The 23,557-nt window shown below is 41.3% G+C and overlaps 1 protein-coding gene and 1 non-coding gene across 2 annotated transcripts; one reads left to right on the forward strand and one right to left on the reverse strand.

The window, feature by feature from the left end:
• Nucleotides 1–555: 555 nt before the first annotated feature.
• Nucleotides 556–629, reverse strand: trnai-aau (transfer RNA isoleucine (anticodon AAU)). The gene has a single exon. It is a non-coding gene; the product is annotated as a tRNA-Ile (tRNA).
• Nucleotides 630–5,483: 4,854 nt separating this feature from the next.
• Nucleotides 5,484–20,976, forward strand: enoph1 (enolase-phosphatase 1). The gene is made up of 6 exons (XM_060825651.1): nt 5,484–5,611; nt 10,655–10,756; nt 12,264–12,466; nt 13,366–13,498; nt 16,448–16,571; nt 20,047–20,976. Exons 1-6 carry the CDS (start codon nt 5,528–5,530, stop codon nt 20,190–20,192), a joined length of 792 nt encoding a protein of 263 aa, XP_060681634.1. The 5' UTR covers nt 5,484–5,527; the 3' UTR covers nt 20,193–20,976.
• The last annotated feature ends 2,581 nt before the right edge of the window (nt 20,977–23,557 follow it).

Here is a 23,557-nt window from a genome sequence, read left to right on the forward strand (position 1 = left end):
TGTACTCATTTGAATTTAGAAGAGTGCAAGGTAACCTTATTGAAACATACGTACTTGGCAGGTAAATGCTGAGAGGTTGTTTCCCTTGTGGGAGACTGTAGAACTAGACTGCTTCATCTCAGGGTAAGGGACAAAGATGATGATTTTTCTCTCTCTCTCAATTTGTGGAATTCTTTACCACAAGGCTGAGGATAGGTTGTTAAGTGTATTCAAGGCTGAGATGAACAATTTATTGATCAGTAAATTAGATTATATACAGTATGGAAACAGGCCCTTCGGCCCAACAAGTCCATAGCGACCCGCCGAAGTGCAACCCATCCATACCCCTACATTTACCCCTTACCTAATACTATGGGCAATTTAGCATAGCCAATTCACCTGACTCGCACATCTTTGGACTGTGGGAGGAAACCGGAGCACCCGGAGGAAACCCACGCAGACACGGGGAGAACGTGCAAACTCCACACAGTCAGTCGCCTGAGGCGGGAATTGAACCTGGGTCTCTGGTGCTGTGAGGCAGCAGTGCTAACCACTGTGCCACCGTGCAAAACAAGTTGGCCCGTACGGGGATCGATCCCGCAACCTTGGTGTTATTAGCATCACACTCTAACCAACTGAGCTAACTGGCCAGCTATTAGGAATCGGGGTTATGGGGAAAAGGCAGGAGATTGGAATTGAGGGTTACCAGATCAGAAATGATCTCATTGAATGGCGGAGCAGACTTGGGTGGCTGAATGGATTGCTTCAGCTCCTGCTCCAATATCATATAGGAGGGAGTAAAAGTTGGGGAGAGAGTGGGGAACGGGGGAGAACAGTGGGCACAGATGCGTGAAGGAGCGAGTGGGTGAATGGGTGAAGGAAGAGAGAAGGACTGGAAGAGACAAAATGTGGATCGAGGGGAGCTGAGAGCATGGTGAGAGGAAAGGGCTATGTGAGTGGGTGTGCATGGGGAAGAGAGAGCAAAGGAAGACAAAGGGTGGGGTTGTGAGAGGAGGGGAGGTGGCTGGGGAGACAGAGGTTGGAAGAGTGGAGAAGGGAATGAGTGGAGGATCAAGACAGGAGAGTGGTGATCTGGAGGGAAGTTGTTAGGGAACCTTAAAGTGACAAAACTGGAATGTTGTTATTCTGAACTCTTATTTCTCTGTTTTTCTAATTTATCGTTGGACTTTTTGTTTTATTTCCCTTAGAATTTATATTTAAGAATCTGTACCTTGGTACCTAAGATAGCGCCTTAGTGGCAACTTATAAACTTTTCACTATATTAATGTGAATACATGTGACAATAAAGCTAATTCCCAGGGAGAAAGAATAAAGGAGCAGGGTAGAGGAAAGGGACTGGAGAAGGTTAGATTAAAGACTGGATGAGAAGGTCAAAGGGATACTGGAGAAAGATGAGACCGAGATGTGGGGAAGGGAGATATTGTTAGGAAACATTATAGGAGTGATTTGGAGAGGGGAGTTGTTGCTGTTTGGGAGACTGGAATTCATGTTTTTCAAAACATAACATTCATCTGACAAAGCACATATTAGTGAATTGCATTATTTCGAGGGTTAGAATAAAAGAGCAGGGATGCATTCTTGACGCTCTATAAAGCTCTGGTCAGGCTTAATTTGAATATTGTGAGCAGTTTTGGGTTCCATGTCTATGAAAGGAAGTGATGGCTTTTGCAGACGTCTGGAGGAGGTCTACAAGAATGATCCAGGGGATGAAGGGCATGTCATATGAGGAGCAGTTGCGGACTCTGGGTCTGCACTTGATGGAGTTTAGAAGGATAACGCAGTATCTCACTGAAACTTACAGAATATTGAAGCCTAGATAGAGTGGACGTGGAGAAGGTGTTCTGCTAAGGAACTAGGACCTGAGGGCAGAGCATGGCGATGACCCTTTAGAACTGAGATGAGGAGAAATTTCTTCAGCCAGAGGGTAGTGAGTCTGTGAATTTGTTGCCACAGAAGGTTTGGAGTCCAAGTCATTTGAGAATATTTAAGACAGAGATAAATAGGTTTATGATTAGTGAGGAGATCAAAGGTTATTGGGAGAAAGTAGGAGAATGGGGTTGAGAAACATATCAGCCATGATCAAATGGCAGAGTAGACTTGATGGGCCAAATGGCCTAATTCTACCCCTATATCTTATGTTTGGAGGGATGAAGGAATAGGCTGGAAGCCAATTTTCTATCCTGGCTAATATTGTACTCCCAGTCAGTGAACTCTATGCAGGAATATAGAAACTGGAGTAGGCTGTTCTGCCATTCAGTGAGGTCATGGCTGATCTGTGGTTGGACTGCACATACCAACCTTTCACTATTGTCCCTTAAAGAGACCACTGTTTAGGTATTCTATTCGTTTTTGATATACAGTATTTGTGGAAAAACCTGGTGCCTAATTTGACATTTATTGCTCATTTACTTCATATTCTACAAGGCATAACCTTGACATAAACAACTGCATTGCTCTCTAGCCTTTGCAAAGGCTCATTCCAGACGGAGACATGTGTCAGTCTTTCCCCCCACAGCCAATTTGAGGGCAGTGTGTGGTGGCAGAGAGATTCCAGGAGTACATGAAGGATCAAATGGGTCGTGCACTTCTCACCACTAGCTAAGCTATGTCTTGCTGCTTATTAGAAAGTTCTGGCCCTGAGGCATTCTGCTAAATGACTTTGATAGTCTACTCAAGAACCACCCAAAGGATCCACCCTCTCCTTTTCCTCCCATGGTCTCAAGGACATTATGTGCTGACCATTGGCCTGATGGACTTGTGCTCAAAGGTGTTTTCCTTTGGAAATTTTACCTTGGGATAGAGGTGATACAGAACAGTCCTACTACTTGGAGCATTTCATGGCAACAAAGCGAGACACATCCTTCACAACACTGGGACAGGTAGAACCTCAATACATAGTGATGTACAAATGCTTGCATACCGAGGGTCTATGCATAGCTGTATATATGAATAGATTAATTTAAAACATCTATAAGAGACATAACTGACTTTCTTAGCATCAACTTACATTTTTGCAAGGTTTGTAGTTCAGGTTGAGGTTTAGGGTGTAAGTTTGATATCCAGATGTTTCATTACCTGTTGTCTCCTGCTTTCTATTTATATGTTTGTCCTGGATGGGGTTCCTGGGGTTTGTGGTGATGTCATTTCCTGTTCATTTTCTGAGGGGTTGATAGGTGGTATCTAGATCTATGTGTTTGTTTATGGCGTGGTTGGAGTGCCAGGCCTCTAGGAATTCTCTGGCATGTCTTGGCTTAGCCTGTCCCAGGATAGATGTGTTGTCCCAGTCGAAATTACTGCAAATGCTGGAATCTGTACTGGAAACAAATGCTGGAGATCATAGCAGGTCAGCCAGCATCCATGGAGAGAGAGCAAGCTAACATTTTGAGTCTAGATGACTCTTTATCGGAGGTGATGGTTTTTATGCTGTTCCCTCAAGGTGGCTGTGGTCAGGAATAGACTGTTGTCAACCCCTTTCTGGAATATTCCTCTATCCCCAGCCGAAATAAATTGAGACTTCCTAGCATAATGGGTGTTCTGCAACTGAAGCTCACTAACAAATTGCTTATCATTCACAACCATTTGAGAAACAGCAATAGAACCAGTTTATTAGCATTTCAACTAAATTGTTTTGAAATGTAGTTGCAAGACATATTTCTGGTGTATTTGCAGGAAATGCCTCTGTCAACATCTAGAGCTGATCTTGATTGATTTTGGGTCCTTTATTACGAGAGCATCTCCTTTGTTTGGACTGAATAATGCCTGTATTACAAACTCTAACAGCTGGTTACTACTGGGTAAGGTTTGAGGACTCTGCAAAGACACAACAATTTTTGACCCCTCACCTCCCTGTATAAAGGGACCAATAGCAAATAGTTTATTAAGAGTATTTGCTGGCCTTAATTAAGTGTTATAATGAGGAAAGGTCAAACTGATACAATGTAGTAGCTTGGATGTAAATACCCAAATAGGCACCTTCATCCTTCATCTTTATCTAAATTAGACATCAGGTATGGTAGTGTAATGGTTATGTTGCTGGACTAGGAATCCGATAAAATAAGTTCATGTTTATGAATGGAATTCAATTAGCTAAATAATAGGATACAAAGCTTTGAATATAAAGGCAGCAATGAAACTATTAAATTGTCATTAAAAAATTGTTAGTTTTTTTACAGAAGGAAATCTGCTGTCCTATCAAGTTTGATATTTCTCAAAGCATTGCAATTTTGCCGCATCATATGGTAATGCAAGTACCAGAAGCAACCAAACTCCTCTTTACTTTCCTCTGCTGAACTCCTTGAAGTTCTCAACTCCAGCACTCTATGTATATTGCATTCACAAGCTAAGTTGCATTGAGTTACCTACTTATATATGCTCATAACATAAACACCTATCAGAGTCACTTCACAAAGTTTCAGTTTTAGCTGGTTCTTAATTAAGCTGCTGTTCCATGGGAACCACTGAAAAAACCCTGCTAAGACCACCTGGTCATTCTACAATTTCAAACAATAGCTTTCAATTTGATACCAACTACAAATACAAACTAGATTAACTTTGTACCAAAATAAAATAAAAATGTAAGACATTGTTCCCCAATAATACATATAATCAGTCCATCACGCAGTGGTCACCATGTAACGTCCTTGATTGTATGGGCAAAGAAGAGATTGGTTCCCCGAGTAGACTGCCAAAGTTACTTGACAGAACTTTCCGACAAGCACCAAGACATAGCTGGACTGATGATGAGAAGGACACTACCTGTCAAACCCTGCATGTACATCTGAAATTTCTGCACCACTGCCCTCTAGGTAGCTGCAGTGGTGAAGAGAATGCTGCACATTGCCTTCCAGACTGTGAATTGCAAGCAAGGTATGGAGAGAGTTACAGTAGCTTTTGTTGAGGTTTGACCTGAGCAGCTCCATGCTGAAGGACTTTCTGCTGTCCAGGTTGTTCCATGGGATACAAACCCCAAATGCTGTGAGACATACAACAATTGAGCCTGGAGGACCAATAACGCACTGCGTGCTGAGGGATGCATCGAAACTGGGGTAGTCATTGCCAAGGTGCAGAGGAGGAAGCTCACTGTCCAAGGCCTTTCTGCCATAATAACTTAAGGGGTTTTAAAAAACTTGTCCAACCTTTGGTAGCTGTGTTGGAAAGTAAACCGTTTCTTTTAGGTGCAATATTGGAACATTTACTGAGTGCCATGCTAAAAAGAGAAATGATACTTTTATTGTATTTTCTATAATGCTGGTCTTGAATTTTTTTGTGATGATAGATAATTTGCAAAAACAAATAGTGGAACTTTTGGTCAATAGTTAGTATTCTGTGGCGAGTTGACCCACCTTCTCACTCCTCGAATAAGCTACAAGTCAGAAGTTTAATGCAATATGAAAAACAGTGAGGAACTGGATAGGTTAAAAATCCCCTTTTATGCCGGCTAACAGTTCCACAGCGCCTTTAAGATGAGCAGAGTTTGCGGCCTAACGGTGGGGCTGTGGGCTGCAGAGAGAACAGCAGATTCACAGCAATGATGCAAACTGTAGTTCCTCCTGCTGTCAGTGCATTTCTGTTGGACATCGAGGGGACCACCACTCCAATCTCCTTTGTAAAGGTAAAGGGAAGTGAACGGGCAGGAATTTCGGAACACCAGGCCTCCGTTTTAAAGAGATAAAAGTCGCGAGTGCCCTTTCCCTGCTGCAGTGAGGTGAACGTGATAAAACGTGCCGGAGCCCGACTGGTTCGTGAACAGGAATTGCTTTGTTGTTCTTGCATGTAGTCAATGCAACAAGTTAAATACTGGCGTCTCCCAATTGCCTGACTGGAGCGGCTGCACCAGGGCACTTATCGCCAAAATATCTCTCAAACTAAATGTATGGGTCAAAATAGTCACAGAATGGCCACGTACATAGTGAAACTCAGTGTCCCATTTGGATCCTTTGAATCTACAGAGAGCATTCATGTCTTTTTTGTCTTCTTATAAGAACAAGGAGGGGGACACCCAGCATGCAATGACATCTGACTGCTCCACATTCCTCCTCATCTCTGTCTTAAATAAGCACCTCCTTTAAGTGTAAAACGGAAACAGAAATTGCTGGAAAAACTCAGCAGGTCTGGCAGCTTCTGTGGAGAGAAATCAGAGTTAATGTTTTGGGTTAAGTGACCTTTCCTCGGAGCTGATGGGGTTTTTTTTTGCAAAGATGATGGGGGGGGAGGGTGTAAGGAGTAAAGAATAGCTGGAGATAGACCCCAAACAGAGAAGGACAGTTGGACAAAGGAGTGGATAACAGTCAGCCTGGGAGAATGAATAACTATTAGTGGTATGTAATAGACCATGTTGTGGGATATAGGAAATTTATGTTTCTTCTGCAAATTCCATATTCATTAAAACTCACATCAGTGTGCAATTGTTTCAGCCAGGAGCTGAGTCAACAAGAATGTGAACTCTGTGGAGTAAATGCTAATTGGTTTGCTAAGAATGTAACGGGACTACACAACAAATGGTAACCCCATTTAGAAGGGCTTCGTGATAAGATGCTGTGAAGACAGACAGTTAAACTCAATATGCCTGTATAAACAGTAGGTATAAACATCTGTTTCCCACTTTTACAGAAACACAGGAACAAACCCCATTTAAAAGGACTTAGTGATAAGATGCTGTGAAAAGGCAGGATGAGGGCAAATAGCCTTGAGAATAGGAATGAGCATGTTTTTCACAGTCAAGGCCGGATAAGACACGAGATAAGCAGGAGGGTCTTAGGGAAGTGGAGGATGTAAACGGGGGGGAAAACAATGAAAAAAGAAAAAAACATATAGGAACCAAATTATATAAATATCGAGTATTTGTTGAATTCGGTGTGTTTTGTCCCTGCCTTGTGGACATCACACCCACTTGCAAGTGTGAAATAAACAGCTCTGCTGATTCAGATCTTGTCTCAGACTGAAATTATTGCAGTGTGTCAGCTTTGTTTCTCACAATGTGATAACAAGGCCTGGTGTGTGGGGGTTGGGGTAAGGAGAAGGTGCCTCAAGCCCTAACATTGTTGAACTCATGAGTTGGAGATGCCGGTATCGGGCTGGGGTGTACAAAGTTAAAAATCACACAACACCAGGTTATAGTCCAACAGGTTTAATTGGAAGCACATTAGCTTTCGGAGCGACGCTCCTTCATCAAGTGATTGTTGAACTCAATTTTGAGTCCAGAACGCTATACAGTTCCCAAGTGAAAAATGATGTGTTGTTCTTCCATCTTATGTTGAGCTGTATTGGAGCACTGCAGCAAACCTGAGACCGAGATCTTGGCCAGGGAGTATGGTGTATTGAAGTGCCAGGCAACTTGAAGCTCAGGGTCTTTTTTGCAGACAGAATGTAGGTGTTCTGTAAAGTGATCACCCAATCTTCACTTTCTTTCTGCAATGTAGAGGTGACCACATTGTGAACAGGGAATGCAGTAACTAGATTGAGTGAAGTGCAGGTAAAGCTTCACTTGCAAGGTTTGTTTGTGCCTTTGGATATTGAGGAGGGAGGAAGTAAACAGGCAGGTGTTCCATCTTCCAGGGTTATAGGAAAGGTGCCATGGCAGGGGGTTGGGAGTAAGGAGGAGTGGACCAGGGTATGGTAGAGGTAATGGTTCTTGCGGACAGGGGAAGGGAATGCATGTCCGTTGGTGGCATCCTCCTGGTGGCATTCTAGCTACCTGACGAAGGAACAGCTTGTACTTCCAAATAAACCAGTTGGACTATAATCTGGTCATAGAGTCATAGAGATGTACAGCACAGAAACAGACCCTTCAGTCCAACCTGTCCATGACAACCAGATATCACAACCTAATCTAGTCCTATTTGCCAGCACTTAGCTCATAACCCTCTAAACCTTTTCTATTCATATACCCACCCAGGTGTCTTTTAAATGTTGTAATTGTACCAAACTCTGCCACTTCCTCTGGTGGCTCATTCCATACATGCACCACCCTCTGCATGACAAAATTGCCCCTGGGGTCCCTTTTAAATCTTTCCCCCTCACCCTAAACCTATCCCCTCTAGTTCTGGACTCCCCCACCCCAAGGAAAAGACTTTGTCTATTTATGCGATCCATCCCCCTCATGATTTTATAAACCTCTATAAGGTCACCCCTCAGCCTCCGACGCTCCAGGGAAAACAGCTCCAGCCTATTAAGCATCTCGAGTGTTGTCCTCAGTCCTACACCAGCACCTCCACATAATCCTTTATAATAGACTCTAACATTTCCCACTGACAGGTGTTAAGCATTTTCTTATCTCCTCATTTTTGAATAAGATGTTACATTGGCAGGTTTCCAATCCTTTTGGACTTTTCCAGAATCTAAGGATCCTTACAAGTTCACTATCTGTGTATCACTATCTCTGGAGCTGCTTACTCAAAAGTTCCAGAATGTATCCCAACTCTATTTTCTTAAACATTTTCCATTGTTCCACTTCCCTCATAAGCCTTAACTGTTAGTAGTTCAAACATCTGCCCAGCTCAACCTTGAATGTATTCAACAACTCAATATCCATTGCTCTCCAGAGTAAAGAATCCCAAAGGCAGCAACCTTCTGTGAGTAGAATTTTTTTCTCATCTGTCTTAAATTGTAAACCACTTCAAAATGATCCGCCTAGTTATAGGTTTCCCTCCCTCGACCCAAAGAGTCCTATTTGACTTTAAGCATTAGTTCCATTTCTCTTCATAGATACTGCCGAACTTGTTAAGTTTTTCCAGTGCTTCCTGTTTTTATTACCACCCTGTCACATTCTCCCAGTCTCTCATTCTTTTAAACTCCAATTACTTGAGGTCTAACACACTCAACCCACTCAATCTGTCCTTAGGGGAAATCCCATTCATCCCAAGAACCAATCAAGTGAACCTTTTTTGAAAGGCCTATAATGCAAATATATCCCTCTTTAAATAAGGAGACCAAAACACTTTGGTGTGTGGTCTCATCATTGCTCAATACTGGTGTAGCAAGACTCCCTATGTTTGCACTTCATCTCCCTTGTAATAAAGTCCTTTGCATTCCTAGTTAGTTGCTTATCTGTAAAACCTGTCAAGATATTCAGACGTCACGGTTGTGTGTTTTCCAGCAATTCTGCCAATAGTTTGATATATTTATTAAATAAGAATAATTATATTTACATAAGGACTGGAAGCTGGATTTATAACAAGTTACAAATCTGTGGAAATCTATTACAGTACAGGTTACTTCATTGGGTGCAGACATATGTATTTATACCTCATCTTTAAAAGGCAAGCTTGTTCAGAACCTTCTGGATTCATCACTGGATTTCAGCATAAATCTAAGACACAAGGTGCTTTGGGATGTTTCTGAGATGTGACTCTTTTAATGAATATTCTCAGTTTGGTGAATATCAGCTTTTTGTTAAGTATTGTTCTTCACAGAAAATGTCTTGAAGTGCTTCATTTGGGGTAGAAATGTACAAGTTGAGCAGAAAGTTTGGGTAAGGCATGAGGGTTTTTTTTACAAGTTTTGGAACACTTTTCAGATCTTCAGAATATGGTAGTTTAGTCAGTTTAGTGCTTTTGAACCATAGTCATTGCAGGGAACTTAGAATCACAAAATCCCTACAGTGGGGAAGTAGGCTATTCAACCCATGCAGTCTGCACCAATTCTCCAAAGGGTATTCCCCCTACCCTATTACCCTGCATTTTCCATGGCTAATCCACTAGCCTGCACATCTTTGGACTGTGAGAGGAAACCAGAGCATCCAGAGGAAACCCATGCAGACACAGGGAGAACGTGCAAATTCCACACAGATGGTTGCCCGAGGCTGGAACCCAGGTCTCCAGTGTTGTGAGGCAGCAGTGCTAACCACTGAGCCACTGTACCAACATACTCGGTTCTGGAAAATAATTTCAGGGCAGGATCACAATTTCTCATAGACCTCTTTCCAGTACTGAAGCAGAGAGGGCAGATTACACCAGTACCCTGGAGTTAGGGATTGAAGGAAGTGAGCTAAATCTTATATATATCACAGAGTGTAAACAAGGTTACCTAGAGAGTTCAAACGAGGGGCAAGGATCTTGAAGAAAGTGTGTTGTAATCGGTGATGATTTATGGATCAAAAGTTGTACATTTTTTGAAGTTTCTGGTGCTGAGTGTCAAAAAAAATGGATGAGGGTTTATTTAGCAGAAGGGTGAATAAAGGATGTAGCAAACAATGTCTGGAGACAGAGGGAAACTCAGTGGTAATCTATATGTGGAGTAGGAAGCACAATTCATGATTAGAGAATGTCAAGGTCTGAATTTCTGTTCTAGAATCCCTACAATGTGGGAGCAGCCCATTCAGTACATACCGACCCTTGGAAGACCATCCCACCCCGTCTCTGTAACCCTACATTTTCCATGGCCAATCCACCTAATTAGCATATCTTTGCACCGTGGGAGGAAACCTGTGCAGACACAGGAAAATGTGCAAACTTCTCACATTCACTCAGTGCTGGAATCAAACCCAGGTCCCTGACGCTGTGAAGTAGTAGTGCTAACCACTGAGCCACCATGCATGGTGATTTGTAGGTAAAGCACTTTGTGGGCTAATGTTAATTCTCAGTGATTTTTATTTCTCTGTGAGTTGGCATTGTTTGTGGTGCATAAACTAATGTGTGTGTATGTATTTTTAAATTAGGATGTTTTGTTTCCTTACATCAAAGAAAATGTGAAGAGCTACCTCCATACACACTGGGATGAGAAGGAATGTCAGGAGGACGTAGACCTTTTGAGAAAACAGGTACATTTGACTGGTCAGATTATTACTCCCAAGATAAGTCACCTTGAGGGAAAAGAAATGTTTCGTTGAACTGAATGCAACAAAGAGGAAATGTGTTGAGAAGCTGGTGGAGGGATGGAAGGCTGTCTTCACTGCCAGCGTAGCTGCACTCACCTTAGTTACAGCCCAGCAGTACTGACGCTGCAGGACTTGGATAATGGCTTCCATGACAGAATTTGGAAGTCAGTGTACCTCCTGCAAACACAGGAAGACGCCAGGGCAGTTTACATCATCACGGTGTGACCACCTCAGACTGGAACTAGATGTTGGAACTGATCCTGATGCTTTTCATTGTTACTGCTTCTCTCTTCACTGCCTTTGCTGCTCCCTTTGATTCCCTGACCCTTGGTGCTCCCATTTGAGACAGTGAGGCCCTGAGGGCTCTCCACTGAGTCAGCCATTTTTGTAATTCATTTTAGGGACACCAGGCTATTACACTAAGTAAACCTACATTTAAAATATAACAGGAAATTGCATTTAGTTTGACAGTCCCTTTAACCTAAATACTAAGAAATGCTGATATAAGCGTTATAAAAGGTTGCGTTTCTACCTCCACAGCTACAGAGTGTTGCAGGAGGTTGCATTTCTGTGATGTCACTACCAGTGATGCAGTAGCAAAGTGTCTGTATCAAACAATAACAGCAATAAAATGAGTGTTCTGCAAGCATTTTAAATGAATTAAAAACCTGGGGTCACAATTTGACAACTGTCCAACTCCATACACTTGTCTGCCTTGCTCCTGACCCGTCGTTGTCTCCATCTGGCTTGTTGCTTGTGCTATCTCCCTGTTCGCCGTCCCTGAGAGTGAGTGAACCTGTGAGTGGAGTGAGGGAAGTGACCAGGCTGTGAAAGATGGTCAGGAGTGTGAGGGGGGGAAAATGGTTTCGAAGGTTCTATCAGAACAGCCATGATCTCACTGAATGGCAGAGCAGCTTTGAAGGGCTGAATGGCCTCCTCCTGTTTCTGAGTTAATGGCAAATATGCCTCTCTATCACCTTTGTAATATTTTGTGGGCAGTTGAAGTAAAGAAGTCGCTGCTCCAGTGTTCCTCAGTTCTAACCAGGTAGATTCTGTCTCTGACCATTCAACTGAATCTTTCCTCCCTAGTGTTGTTACCATCTCTTTAGTCAGTGCTCCCAATTCCACATCTTTTCTTTTGTCCTTCCCTTTCTTTACTGAATTCCTGGTACCGAAGAACACCAACATTTGAATCCTTCCATTCTTCGAGCCTGCTCTCTTTAATTGCCAGTTCATAAGTCCTTAGTGTTTATTCATGCCTTCAATTTAATTTATCATGCATTGTACATTTATGTATATGTACTTCAAAACTATCTTCGACTGTCTTATATTAACACCCCTGCCCAGACCCATGTTTCCTACAATCTCTGAACTATTTTGTACCCCGAAGCTTATTTCCTCTTTCGGATACCTTGTTTAATTTCTCTGATACTTCTTTTATGTGTCCTAGGCTAAAAATGACGAGGAATTAGAAGGAGCAGTGCTAATTCCAGAATGGTGTTCCGGTGAGAATGCTGACAAGGAACAAGCTCTTGAAATGGTGACAAACAACATCTTGTGGCAGATGTCCCAGGACAGGAAGACCAGAGCTTTGAAACAGCTGCAGGGCCACATGTGGAGGGAAGCCTTTCTACGTGGAGAAGTGAAAGGAGAGTAAGTGATTTTAAAATGTGTACATTATGGAGCAAGATGAATTTGATCCCACAAATGGAATCAGAGGGTGCAGTCTTACCACTTTTTGGCTCCATGCGAGCCAAAAAGCCAAAGCTGTGACAGATGGAGTTCAATGTAAGTGAGTAGGAAATTACCCATTGTGGATCAAAAAAGAGTGGATCAGGGTTCTTTCTAGATGGTATGAAGTTAAATACATGGATGTCCAAAGAGACTTAGGTGTTCAGGTATGTAGATCTTTAAAATGTCACAAATAACCAAGAAAGCTAAAGGAATGCTCGTCTTTATAGCTGATGGACTAGTGTACAGGGATGCAGAGTTATGCCGCAAATATACAAAACCCTGGTTAGATCCCACTTAGAGTACTGTGAGCAAATCTGGGTACCACACCTTAGGAAGAATACATTGGCCTCAAGGGAGTACAATGTCCGTGAACAACAATGATACCTGGACTTCAGGGGTTAAATAATGAAGAGAGATTATACAAGTTAGGTCTGTTTTCTCTCTAGAATTTAGAAGGTTAAGGGGTGATCTAATTGACGTCCTTCTGATAGTAACAGGAAAAGACAGGGTAGATAAAGATAAACTATTTCCACTGGTTGGATGTTCTAGAGCTAGGGGATGATATTGGATCGTGGTTAGCTGTGATTACCTTTCAGTCCTTGCTATCTGGGCTTGCTGATACTGAAATGGCCACTGGGATACAGGCAACCTTCTGGTATCATACATATGAAATCAGACACTTGGAGGGTCAATGCCCTTGAGAAAATGAAAATTGAATAGGAAACAATTCAAAATGGAGCAATGGCTAATTTTTTGAATCGATGTGAATTACTCTTATGTTTTAACATTTTTCTTTATTATTATTGAATGTGAGTCAGAGTGTATAAAGATGTTGCTCCAGCAATTAAAGAATGGAGGAAAGAAGGCAAGAAGGTATACATCTATTCTTCAGGCAGTGTGGAGGCTCAGAAGCTTCTGTTTGGATACTCCATTGAGGGAGACCTGTTGGAGGTAAGATACAATTGTTTGTTGTGCCTGTTCTTATCGATAATGTGGTTTCCTCAACAGGTTCACAAGTGTGAAAACGTGCTGGCATTGTTCAGACTGGAAACTAAAATCGGCAAAGGTTGAGGCGTTCTAAGGCATTTTCTAGGTCAGCTGGTCAATGCAGTAGATGAGATGCTGAGGCATAATGAGTAGAAAGATCCCAGCTGCAATTGCTGGAGTGTGCTGAGAAAAGTTTGCCCTGAAAGCTTACACCAAACAGCACACACCAGAATCTTAAAACCTGGTGGTGATGCAGAAAACTGCTAAAATGCTGTAGATTAAAGATGGTAAAACAAAGGAGGTTGAATGACGTCAATGACTAGAAATAAGGAACTGGGTTGCTGCCGTCAGGAAAAGGGCGAAGTGTTCTACCACTTTCCAAACTTTCTTCTAATTTTATTAAGCCACATCTGCTGGAGATACCATTGGAAACCTCTTTTATGCAATTGTCATATTTTTGCTCAGCACAGTCTTCAAGGTGGAGCTAAAAGCTGAGGAGCAACAAACAGACGGTGGGATATCTCGGTGAAGGTGCCCATAAACTGTTAGAGTGTTTCTCAGTGAATTCAGTAACTACAGATAAAGCAGGTAGACTTGTTTTACTAAGAGCCTTCCATCCAGTATTTCCCTATAGCTGCTGAAGATTAATTTTTAGATCTTCATGAAGCTGATACCACACCAAAAAACAAATATCTGTGGGGGATGCAGTGGTTTAGTCATACTGTCACTGACCTGGTAATCTCAAGGCCCAGGCTAATCTTCTAGTGATATGGGTTCAAATCCCACCATGGTAAATGGTGAAATTTGAATTCAATTAAAAATAACCTGAATTTAAAAGAAAGTCCCGAATTGTGACCATTGTTAATGGTTGTAAAACAAATCCAACAGGTTCATACATATCTTTTAGGTAAGAAAATCTGCTATCCTTGTGGAGTCTGACCTGCGTGTGCCTCCAGATCACAGTAATATGGTTCCAGTCAGTTCCAGAGCAATTAGAAATGAGCAGCAAATGCCCGTGATACCAACATCGTATGCAAGAAACAAAACATGCTGACATGCAATGTTTCCCCACAGGGAGGCAGTAGTGTAGTGGACTAGCATTCCACACACACTCAGGTCTTGAGAACATAGATTCAAATCCCATCATGGCAGACAGTGAAATTTATATTCAATTAAAATTTGCAATTTAAAACCTATACTAATGGTGACCCATAAGCACTATTGATTGTTGTAAAAACCGTTCTGGTTCACTAATGTCCTTTAGGGAAGGAAATCACCCTGCTTGGCTGCTCTGGCCTACATGAGAAATGAACCCACAGCAATGTGACTGACAATAAATGTTGGCCTTCCCAGCAACGCCTACATTCCCTGAACAAATTGTAAAGAATGTTTTGCAAAGAAATGAGGGTTACCAGTTTCTTACTTCCGAGGAACACAGGTCATGCAAGTAAGTCTGACACTCGCTTACATGTGTGAAAATCCTGAGGAGGTATTACCTCCTTATTGGTGATGTTGCTCACCTTGGAAACAGTGCTTACTTGACCTACATGTGCAGTGCAGTTTTACCCAATATGGTAGATATTCCTTGGGTTGTTTGGAAAGATTTATTGGTGTAAGAACATCAGACTGTGGAAAACATAGTTTCTGGAAGACTCATTCTTTTCCTTATATTGCACGGCATGTATTTGTGGAGACGATGTATTTGAGACAGGACATATTAAGGTCTCTAAAGCAGGTTGCATTTGAAATTCTCCATTTGTGAGTAGCATGTTCTGACACTCCATCCCTCCAACCCCCCCCCATCCAAAACAGAAGTCCTTATTCCTTTGTATTTTTCTATTTCAAAAATATACTTGATCATTAAAAAAAGTCATTATATACAATAGTAGTCTCTAGAGCAGTTCAATTCTGTACAGTATTTACATATGGAGAACAAACAATCACAAAGCATTTCTTCCTCATACAAGACATATGAGGGCCCGATCAGATCTGACAGCAATCAAGAATTATAAAACCAATGTTGGCGTGGCAAGAAGACAAAAATAGAATGTCAAACCAGTGGAAGAAATGCCTGGGGTAAAATGATGCAAATGATACAGAACAACCCAAAATGGAAATAACAATGAGAAGCCTAACTTCTACCTTTTTAAGGTTTTGAGACTACGGCCAAAAATGAAAGACTAATCACAGGACCCCTTTCTTTGTGTTAAAATGAGAGCAGTGAATGCACTGTGTTGATTGCCACTTTGTTTGGTATTCCCTTGCCCACTCAGAGCACTGTCCCTGTGCAGTACTCTGGTCCTGGAGGTTTCAATTGAATTGATGTAAAATCCTTTAAAAAATAAATCTTACTTATTGTTATAATTCTTTGATACCCATAAACTGCTACCAATGACATAACAGGTATTACGACTGCACGCGGCAGTGGGTGTGTCCCCTGCAACTGCAATGGCACCAAATGCAGCCCTTTTTAAAAATTCAGTCTTCCTTTTCATTCCTATCAAACATAAATAGTCACTGGATTGAATTTGCAATCAGCGATCAATCAGCTGAACTCAGCTGGAGGAATGGTTGTAGGTCCTGGGATCCTGGTCCACAGTTCTTGACCCTGAACATTAAACTTCAGCTTGTGCTGGAAGTTATCTGTACGTCAGGGAAGGACAAGGTCAGTGTCTACAGAACAGGGACCCAGCAGGAGCCACTGCTCTCTCTCAAGAGGATGAAGTAAACGATCAACATTTCTTCAAATAATGACAGGCAATACAAGTAGGTTTAACAGTTAAATGTAAAACAATACAGTTGGACGGTATATAGTTTAGAATTGTCACAAGCTGTTGTGAATTTGAAGTTTTAACTAAGTGTATATCTGAAGGTAAAAGTGATGCATATATGGCACTTGTTTCATCCTCTCAGCTTTTTGATGGTCATTTTGACACAAAGATTGGATCCAAAGTAAAAGCAGAAAGCTACAGAGAAATCGCTAAAAACATTGGTTGTTCCACAGACAACATACTTTTCCTAACAGATGTGACAAAAGGTACATATTTATTCAAATATTTATTGCTTGTTTTTACAACTTATTTGATTGTTCTGTGACATACCTGTGGGGAATAAAAAAAAACACAGGATAAGAGCTAAGATGTGAGATAGTAATGTCACTGGACATCAGATACCCCAGCTAATGCCCACAGGATGAGTTCAATGGCCAAAGTAATGGACTGTTGGAATTTGAATTCACTGAATATAAAGCTCGTCTCAATATTCTGAGATTCTGTTTTGAAGAAGGAAATGTACAGATTATGGGGAGAAGGTTGGAGTGAAAAACGCCCAATCTAATACGAAGGAGACACGGTGGGTCTATCTTTCTGGTAAGTGACAATCTCATGCAGATTGTAGTTCTGCTTTTATTTTTATGTAATGATAGAGGTCTACATTTCTGACAGGAGATTCCAATCAGGGCTCCTTTATGACCCTTACTTCCATCTTACAGTTCTCTCAGATGGCATAGTACTATCAGCAAAAGGCAAACCATGCTATTTCACAGCAGTCTGCTGCCATCTGCTGACACTGAAAAGTCTGGAATGATAGAGCTGCAGATGAACAGTCCATACATAAATTAAATATGAGGTAAGGGTGCTACCAGGGGCTGGTGCCAGATAGATAGGGTCTTCAGTAAGTAGGGTGCCAATTTGGTATGGTGTGGTCTGCCAGAGGTGATGGTGAGCTAAGGGGATAGGTAGCGTGCTAGGTTGTAAGTTATGATGCCAAATAGGTAGCATATCAATCTGATAGGATGCAAGTAGGGAATGTGATTCTATCTTAAAGGTAGGTAGATGCTGGTGTGAGATATTGAGCCCAGAAGAGCAAGAGTGTTGGGGGGAGATTAAATGATTTCTGACAGCGTTCACGCTGGTGGTCATTCCAAGGGAATGGGGGTGGAGAGTGAGATTGGATCCAGAGCTGGGGCAGGGTCTGAGACCAGTAGTGGGGAAGAATGTGGCTATGGGTCCAGAGGAGGGGAACGGTGGTGCTGAATGCCTGAGGAGGGTGGAGAAGGGAAATTGCTTCTGGAGTGGGATGGGTGGAGGAGGAAATGTCGGATGCCAAGCAGGGTGGGAGGGTTGAGTCTGGAGAGGGGACAGAGTTCAGTGCTATAAGGGTTCTGGGAGAGTTGTCATTGGGGTGTGAGATTAGTAATGGGGTCTGCTTAATAGTTACTTGGAAGTTACACGATGTATTTAATTCTCTAACAAAATACCTATTTAATTAAATTCATTGGAACCTTTTGAATTCTCCAATTTAGATGGACACTTACGGTAAGTTCTGGGGTGGAGGAATTGCCCAGTCGAATATTCAGTGTCTTGGGCAATTCCTTCGGATCTGCTATGATGGGGATTTTTCAAGGTCTCCATGCGCAACTCCATTCAACACTGGAATAACAACTGGTGATCAGAAAAATCCAGGCCATTGGGCTGAATTTATAGAGTCATGGTGTCACCCTTCAGCCTCTGATGCTCCAGGGAAAACAGCTCCAGCCTATTCAACCTCTCCCTATAGCTCAAATCCTCCAAACCTGGCAACATCCCTGTAAATCTTTTCTGAACCCTTTCAACTTTCACAGCATCCTTCCGATAGAAGGGAGACCTGAATTGCATGCAATATTCTAAAAGTGGCCGAACCAATAACCTATACAGCTGCAACGTGACCTCCCAACTCCTATACTCGATACTCTGACCAATAAAGGAAAGCATACCAAATGCCGCCTTCACTATCCTATCTACCTGTGACTCTACTTTCAAGGAGCTATGAACCTGCACTCCAAGGTCTCTTCAGCAACACTCCCTAGGACCTTCCATTAAGTGTATAAGTCCTAATAAGATTTGTTTTTCCAAAATGTAGCACTTTGCAGTTATGTACATTAAACTCCACCTGCCATTCCTCAGCTCATTGGCCCATCTGATCAAGATCCTGTTGAAATCTGGGTAACCTTCTTCGCTGCCCACTACACCTCCAATTTTGGTGTCATCTGCAAACTTGCTAACTATATTTCCTATGTTCACATCTAAATCATTTATATAATGGACGAAAAGCAGTGGATCTAGCACTGATCTTTGTGACACACCACTGGTCACAGGCCTCGGAGATGTACGGCACGGAAACAGATCCTTCAGTCCATACCGACCAGATACCCTAACTTACTCTAGTCCCATTTGCCAGCACTTGGCCCATATCCATCTAAACCCTTCCCGTTCATGTACCTATTCAGATGCCTTTAAATGTTGCAATTGTACCACCTCCTCTGGCAGCTGGTTCCATACACGTACCACCCTCTGTGTGAAAAAGTTGTCCTAAACATCCCTTTTTAAATCTTTCCCCTCTCACCTTAAACCTATACCCTCTAGTTCTGGATTTCCCCACACCAGGGAAAAGAACTTGTTTATTTACTCTATCCATGCCCCTCATGATTTTATAAACCTCAAAGGTTATCCCTTAGCTGCCTCCGCTCCATGGAAACCAGCTCCAATGTATTCAGCCTCTCCCTATAGCTCATAATTTTTTTTTGTAAAAGGATGCATTTGACTGAGTAGAGTGTAATGATCTTGCCCATATTGGCAAATCTTGAATGGTAACAGTGCTTAAAGTGGCAGGCTTGAAACTAATCAAGAGTATGTACTGTTTTGTACTGATGGATTGTGATACTGACTTTAGAGCTGGCTCTTTTTTTTGAAGAAGTGCAGGGAATTCCCTGTGGCTTGGCCAGCATTTCTTCTTCAACTGTTACCACCAAAAAAACAACAGATCGCCATTCATTCATCCTGTTTATACAATTTTTGTTTTCAAATTGGCTGCCACATTTGCCTCTTGAACAGTTTACTTCACTTCTGAATTATTGATCATTGTACACGATGTAGCGAGGATGTTTGATGTGATATGTAAATATTTCTTCTACTTTCCAACAACAGATCACATTGTTCCAAGTATTACACACCATTCACTTATGTTTAAATACAGTACTGTTTAGTTAATAGTGGTGAACTTCGTAATTCTTCACGATTATAACTTTCGACTTGTCATACTGTCAAGTCAAAAAGGTGTCAAGAAGAGCTTATTGGACTATGATTGATTTAATGTGTTAAAGATTAAAGAATATTTACTTTATCAAGCTTTTTTTATATTTGCAAATAAATTGCTGATGAACTAATATGTGTAACTTTGAGATAATTCTCATGTCATTACTACTGAGATCTGAAATAAAACACTTGTGAAGTCATACAAGACTTGAAATGTAACTGTTTCTCTCTACCGATGCTGCCAGACCTGCTGCGTTTCTCCAGCACTTTGTGTTTTTTTACATAACTTCATCTTGAATCTTGTGCCCTGCGGCTCATTGCAATTGTGTGCATTTATTCACAAGGACTTAAGAGATTTGTTGTCACTTTTACAAATGTTTACTGTTTTAGTTATAATTTTATCAAAACCTGTAAATTTTGCTTTTTTAAACATTCTATCAGAGGCAAGGGCTGCAGAGGAAGCAGGAGCTCGAGTGATTCTTGTGGTGAGGCCTGGAAACACAGAGCTGACAGAAGAAGAAGGAATGTCTCATTCTATTATCACCTCCTTTGGTGAACTCTTATTATCTGATCTCAAAGCAAACTGAGCAACATCAAAGTCCAATCAAAACTGTTTTTCTGCAGTAGGATTGACTGGAGCTATTTCTCAGCAAGGATTTTCATTTAGTTTATTCTAGTCACGAGAAAAGCATTTACAATGAGGTTGTTTTCCACAAAAAAAATTCCAAGAAAGAGTGAGACAGTGGCTTGTGATTTACTTTTCCTTGGGTTTTAAGTTTGGGATCTCAGGATTGCTGCTGTGGAAAGGTATTGGCACATGAAGAGCTAATGACCCTCACAGGAAAATTCAGGTGGGAAGTCAGTCCAGGCTGCTATCCCCACAAAGAGGCTGTGTTCATGTGACAAGGAACTAGATAATCTTCTTTCAGTCAAACATGCAATTACAAGGATAGGGTATTTTAGGGAAGTGTGAAATTTGCGTTTCTATTTGAAATGTAAAAATCCCTAATTGTACAGTTTGATTTTGAACTTTTAGTCATTGTGGCTGGAAAAAGGCATTTTGAACTGTAAAGAGGTGAAGCTACAATGTCTGTAATTTTAATGGAATCAATTTAAGATACTTAACTGAATGATACCTCTGGTAAAAAATACATTAAGCAATGCTAACAATGTCAGAAAAATAAATATAAATGTTTGTTTAAACTCTGTCTTTAACAATTTATCTTTAAATAATTTTACTAAATCTTTAATGCTTAGCTAAGTTTTTCATTTTTTTTTGCTACTCTCTGCTCTGCTTTGGGAAGCTCATGTTATGAACCTTCTCTTTTGTACTGAATAATAAAAAACTTGCGTAGTACAAGTCAGGACAAATTTTACTTTTTACTTTGTACATTAATTTCAGTCTGGCTCAGTGCTTTCACTTCAGAATCAGAAGGTTGTGGGTTCAACACTTCCAAGACTATATACAGAATCTAACTTTAGCTCTGGAATGTGAGAGTGACTCCATGTTCACCATGCTAATTTTTGAGATAAAAACACTAAATCTGCCCTCTCACGGGAATAATCTATGTCACGATATCTAAGGAGTGAAGGTATGCCAGTCTCCAAGAGAATAGGGGGCAGCACGGTGGCTCAGTGGTTAGCATTGCTGTCTCACAGTGCCAGGAACAGGGCTTTTATACCAGCCTCGGGTGACTGTCTGTGTGGAGTTTGCACATTCTCCTTCTGTCTGTGTGGGTTTCCTCCGGATGCTCCAGTTTGCCCCCACAGTCCAAAGATGTGCAGGTTAGGTGAAGTGGTCATGCTAAATTTCCCATAGAGTTAGGTGCATTAGTCAAGGGTAAATAGGGGGAATGGGTCTGGGTGGGTTACTCTTCGGAGGGTCGGTGTGGACTAATTGTTTCCACACTGTAGGGAATCTAATCTAATCTAAAAAAATGGTCCATCAACCACTGTCAATCACTAAAGCACATCATGTTTTTTGCATTACTGTCTGTAGTGCCTTGTTGTGTGCAAACTAGCTGCTGTGTACCTTCAGCTAGAACAATGATTACGTTTCAAAAATATTTTATTGGCAATGATGTGCTTTGGGCGAGCCTGAGGATGTAAAAGCTGCTAAGTACAAGTTCTTGCCTGCCATAAGGGGCTCCACCTTGTGGCCTCCCAAAGAAAATTACAAAAGAGTTCCACAAGTGTGCGTTGCCAATCAGTAAATCATATTGTGAAGAGTATTTTGTACAATTTGAGCTTTAAAAAATTAAGAGGTAAATTTAAGTAAAGAAATATATAAATAACATGGGAACTTCTAGATTTTGCATGATGTAAGATGTTCTGTGCATATTTTCTTGTGCTTTAAGAGTAGAATTTTCCTAATAATTGTTGAACTATTGTAGAATTGGTCTCGTGCCCGAATCCAGGATGTGATCCTCTGCTAGGCACACAGTATGTACCAATAAAGACCAATGCCTACAACAGAGGGGACTGTTGCACTCTTCTGGTTTGTTCTTTGCCAGTGTGCTGTGGGCCCCAGTTTCAGCCCCCGAGGTTTTGGAGGAGTTGAGTGTAATTGAGATGAGTGGATAATTGAATGTGGAGCTAAATGGAGCACTTTTATTCCTTCCAATAAAATAATAATTAAAACATTAGTGACCACATCTTTGGTGGATTTCAAACTTGCAGTACACCGAGTGCATTTACTTCAAAATCTCATCAATGAGGTTATAAACTCAGTGTGGCTGACATATTGTTCTTCTGTCCTGCAAATGCATATAGATATAGGAATAGGCCTTTCTCCTTCTTAAACCTGTTCCACTGTTCATTATATAGTCGCTGATGTCTCAGACTCAGCTACATTTTTGAGGAAGAGTTAATCTGTTTGAGTGCTGGGATAATAAAGAATAGACACAAATTGGTGGTCTTGTAAGCTTAACTCAAAAGATTGATGTTATTTTCACAACACCTGGAGTATAAATACAAGGGGGAATTGTTTGATATCACATAAAACATTCCAGTTATAATCATCTCACTGGCTTTATTTGAAATCCCATTTTAATGGGCTGACAGGTCTAGCAGCTATTGTGATATTAAAACCCATTCATTGAAAAGGTGAGGGATAGTCAGCTAGCAACTGAGAAATCCATTGTATCTTTACACACGTTAAAAGTGTGGCGCTGGAAAAACACAGCAGGTCAGGAAGCAACCAAGGAGCAGGAGAGTTGATGTTTCTGACATAAGCCCTTCCTCAGGAATGATGAAGGGCTCATGCCTGAAACATCGATTCTCCTGCTCCTCGGAAGCTGCCTAACCTGTTGTACTTTTCCAGCAACACACACATCAACTCTGATCTCCAGCATCTACAGTCCTCACTTTTTCCTCTTTACAGACTCTGTCAGTTTGTCCAGAAATTACCATTGAAGCAATCTGATTTTTCCCAGGTCCATTTTGTAAAGATATATTTTCAATATTACATGTTACTATCTTTTTTAAAAAACAGAAGTAGTGGCCATTTCCCAATCAGCATAGCCCCATACCCCCTGATATTTTTACAAAATATATTTATTAAAATGGTGGATTTAATCCAGGATATGTGCCTGAGTTCACCCATTAATAGCTTGCAATAGTTGGTTTGCTATTCTAATGTCGATTTTAGCCCAAAACTATATGTCCATCCACCTAACTGGCTGGAAGATGTTTCAGGTTAAAAGATAATTGAAGCAATGCAGATGTAAAAGAACACATTTTTAAACTGGAATCAAATACTTTGCACAAACAGATAATCAGGTAGATAGGATAGCGAAGAAGGCATCTGGTATGCTTTTCTTTATGGGTCAGAGCATTGAGTACAGGAGCTGGGAGATCATGTTGCATTGGGTAGGCCATTTTTGGAACATTGCATGCAATTCTGGTCTCCTTCTAATCGGAAAGATGCTGTGAAACTTGAAAGTGCTCTGAA

The sequence above is a fragment of the Hemiscyllium ocellatum genome, chromosome 1 (genome assembly GCF_020745735.1).
Source record: "Hemiscyllium ocellatum isolate sHemOce1 chromosome 1, sHemOce1.pat.X.cur, whole genome shotgun sequence".
NCBI lineage: Eukaryota > Metazoa > Chordata > Chondrichthyes > Orectolobiformes > Hemiscylliidae > Hemiscyllium > Hemiscyllium ocellatum.

What these genes read in the sequence shown, in the direction of transcription:
- enoph1 (XM_060825651.1), top strand. Translation starts at nt 5,528, where the DNA reads ATGATGCAAACTGTAGTTCCTCCTGCTGTCAGTGCATTTCTGTTGGAC. An exon ending in CTCCAATCTCCTTTGTAAAG is followed by an intron (nt 5,612 to 10,654) that starts GTAAAGGGAAGT and finishes TTTTTAAATTAG; the next exon opens with GATGTTTTGTTTCCTTACAT. An exon ending in TAGACCTTTTGAGAAAACAG is followed by an intron (nt 10,757 to 12,263) that starts GTACATTTGACT and finishes TATGTGTCCTAG; the next exon opens with GCTAAAAATGACGAGGAATT.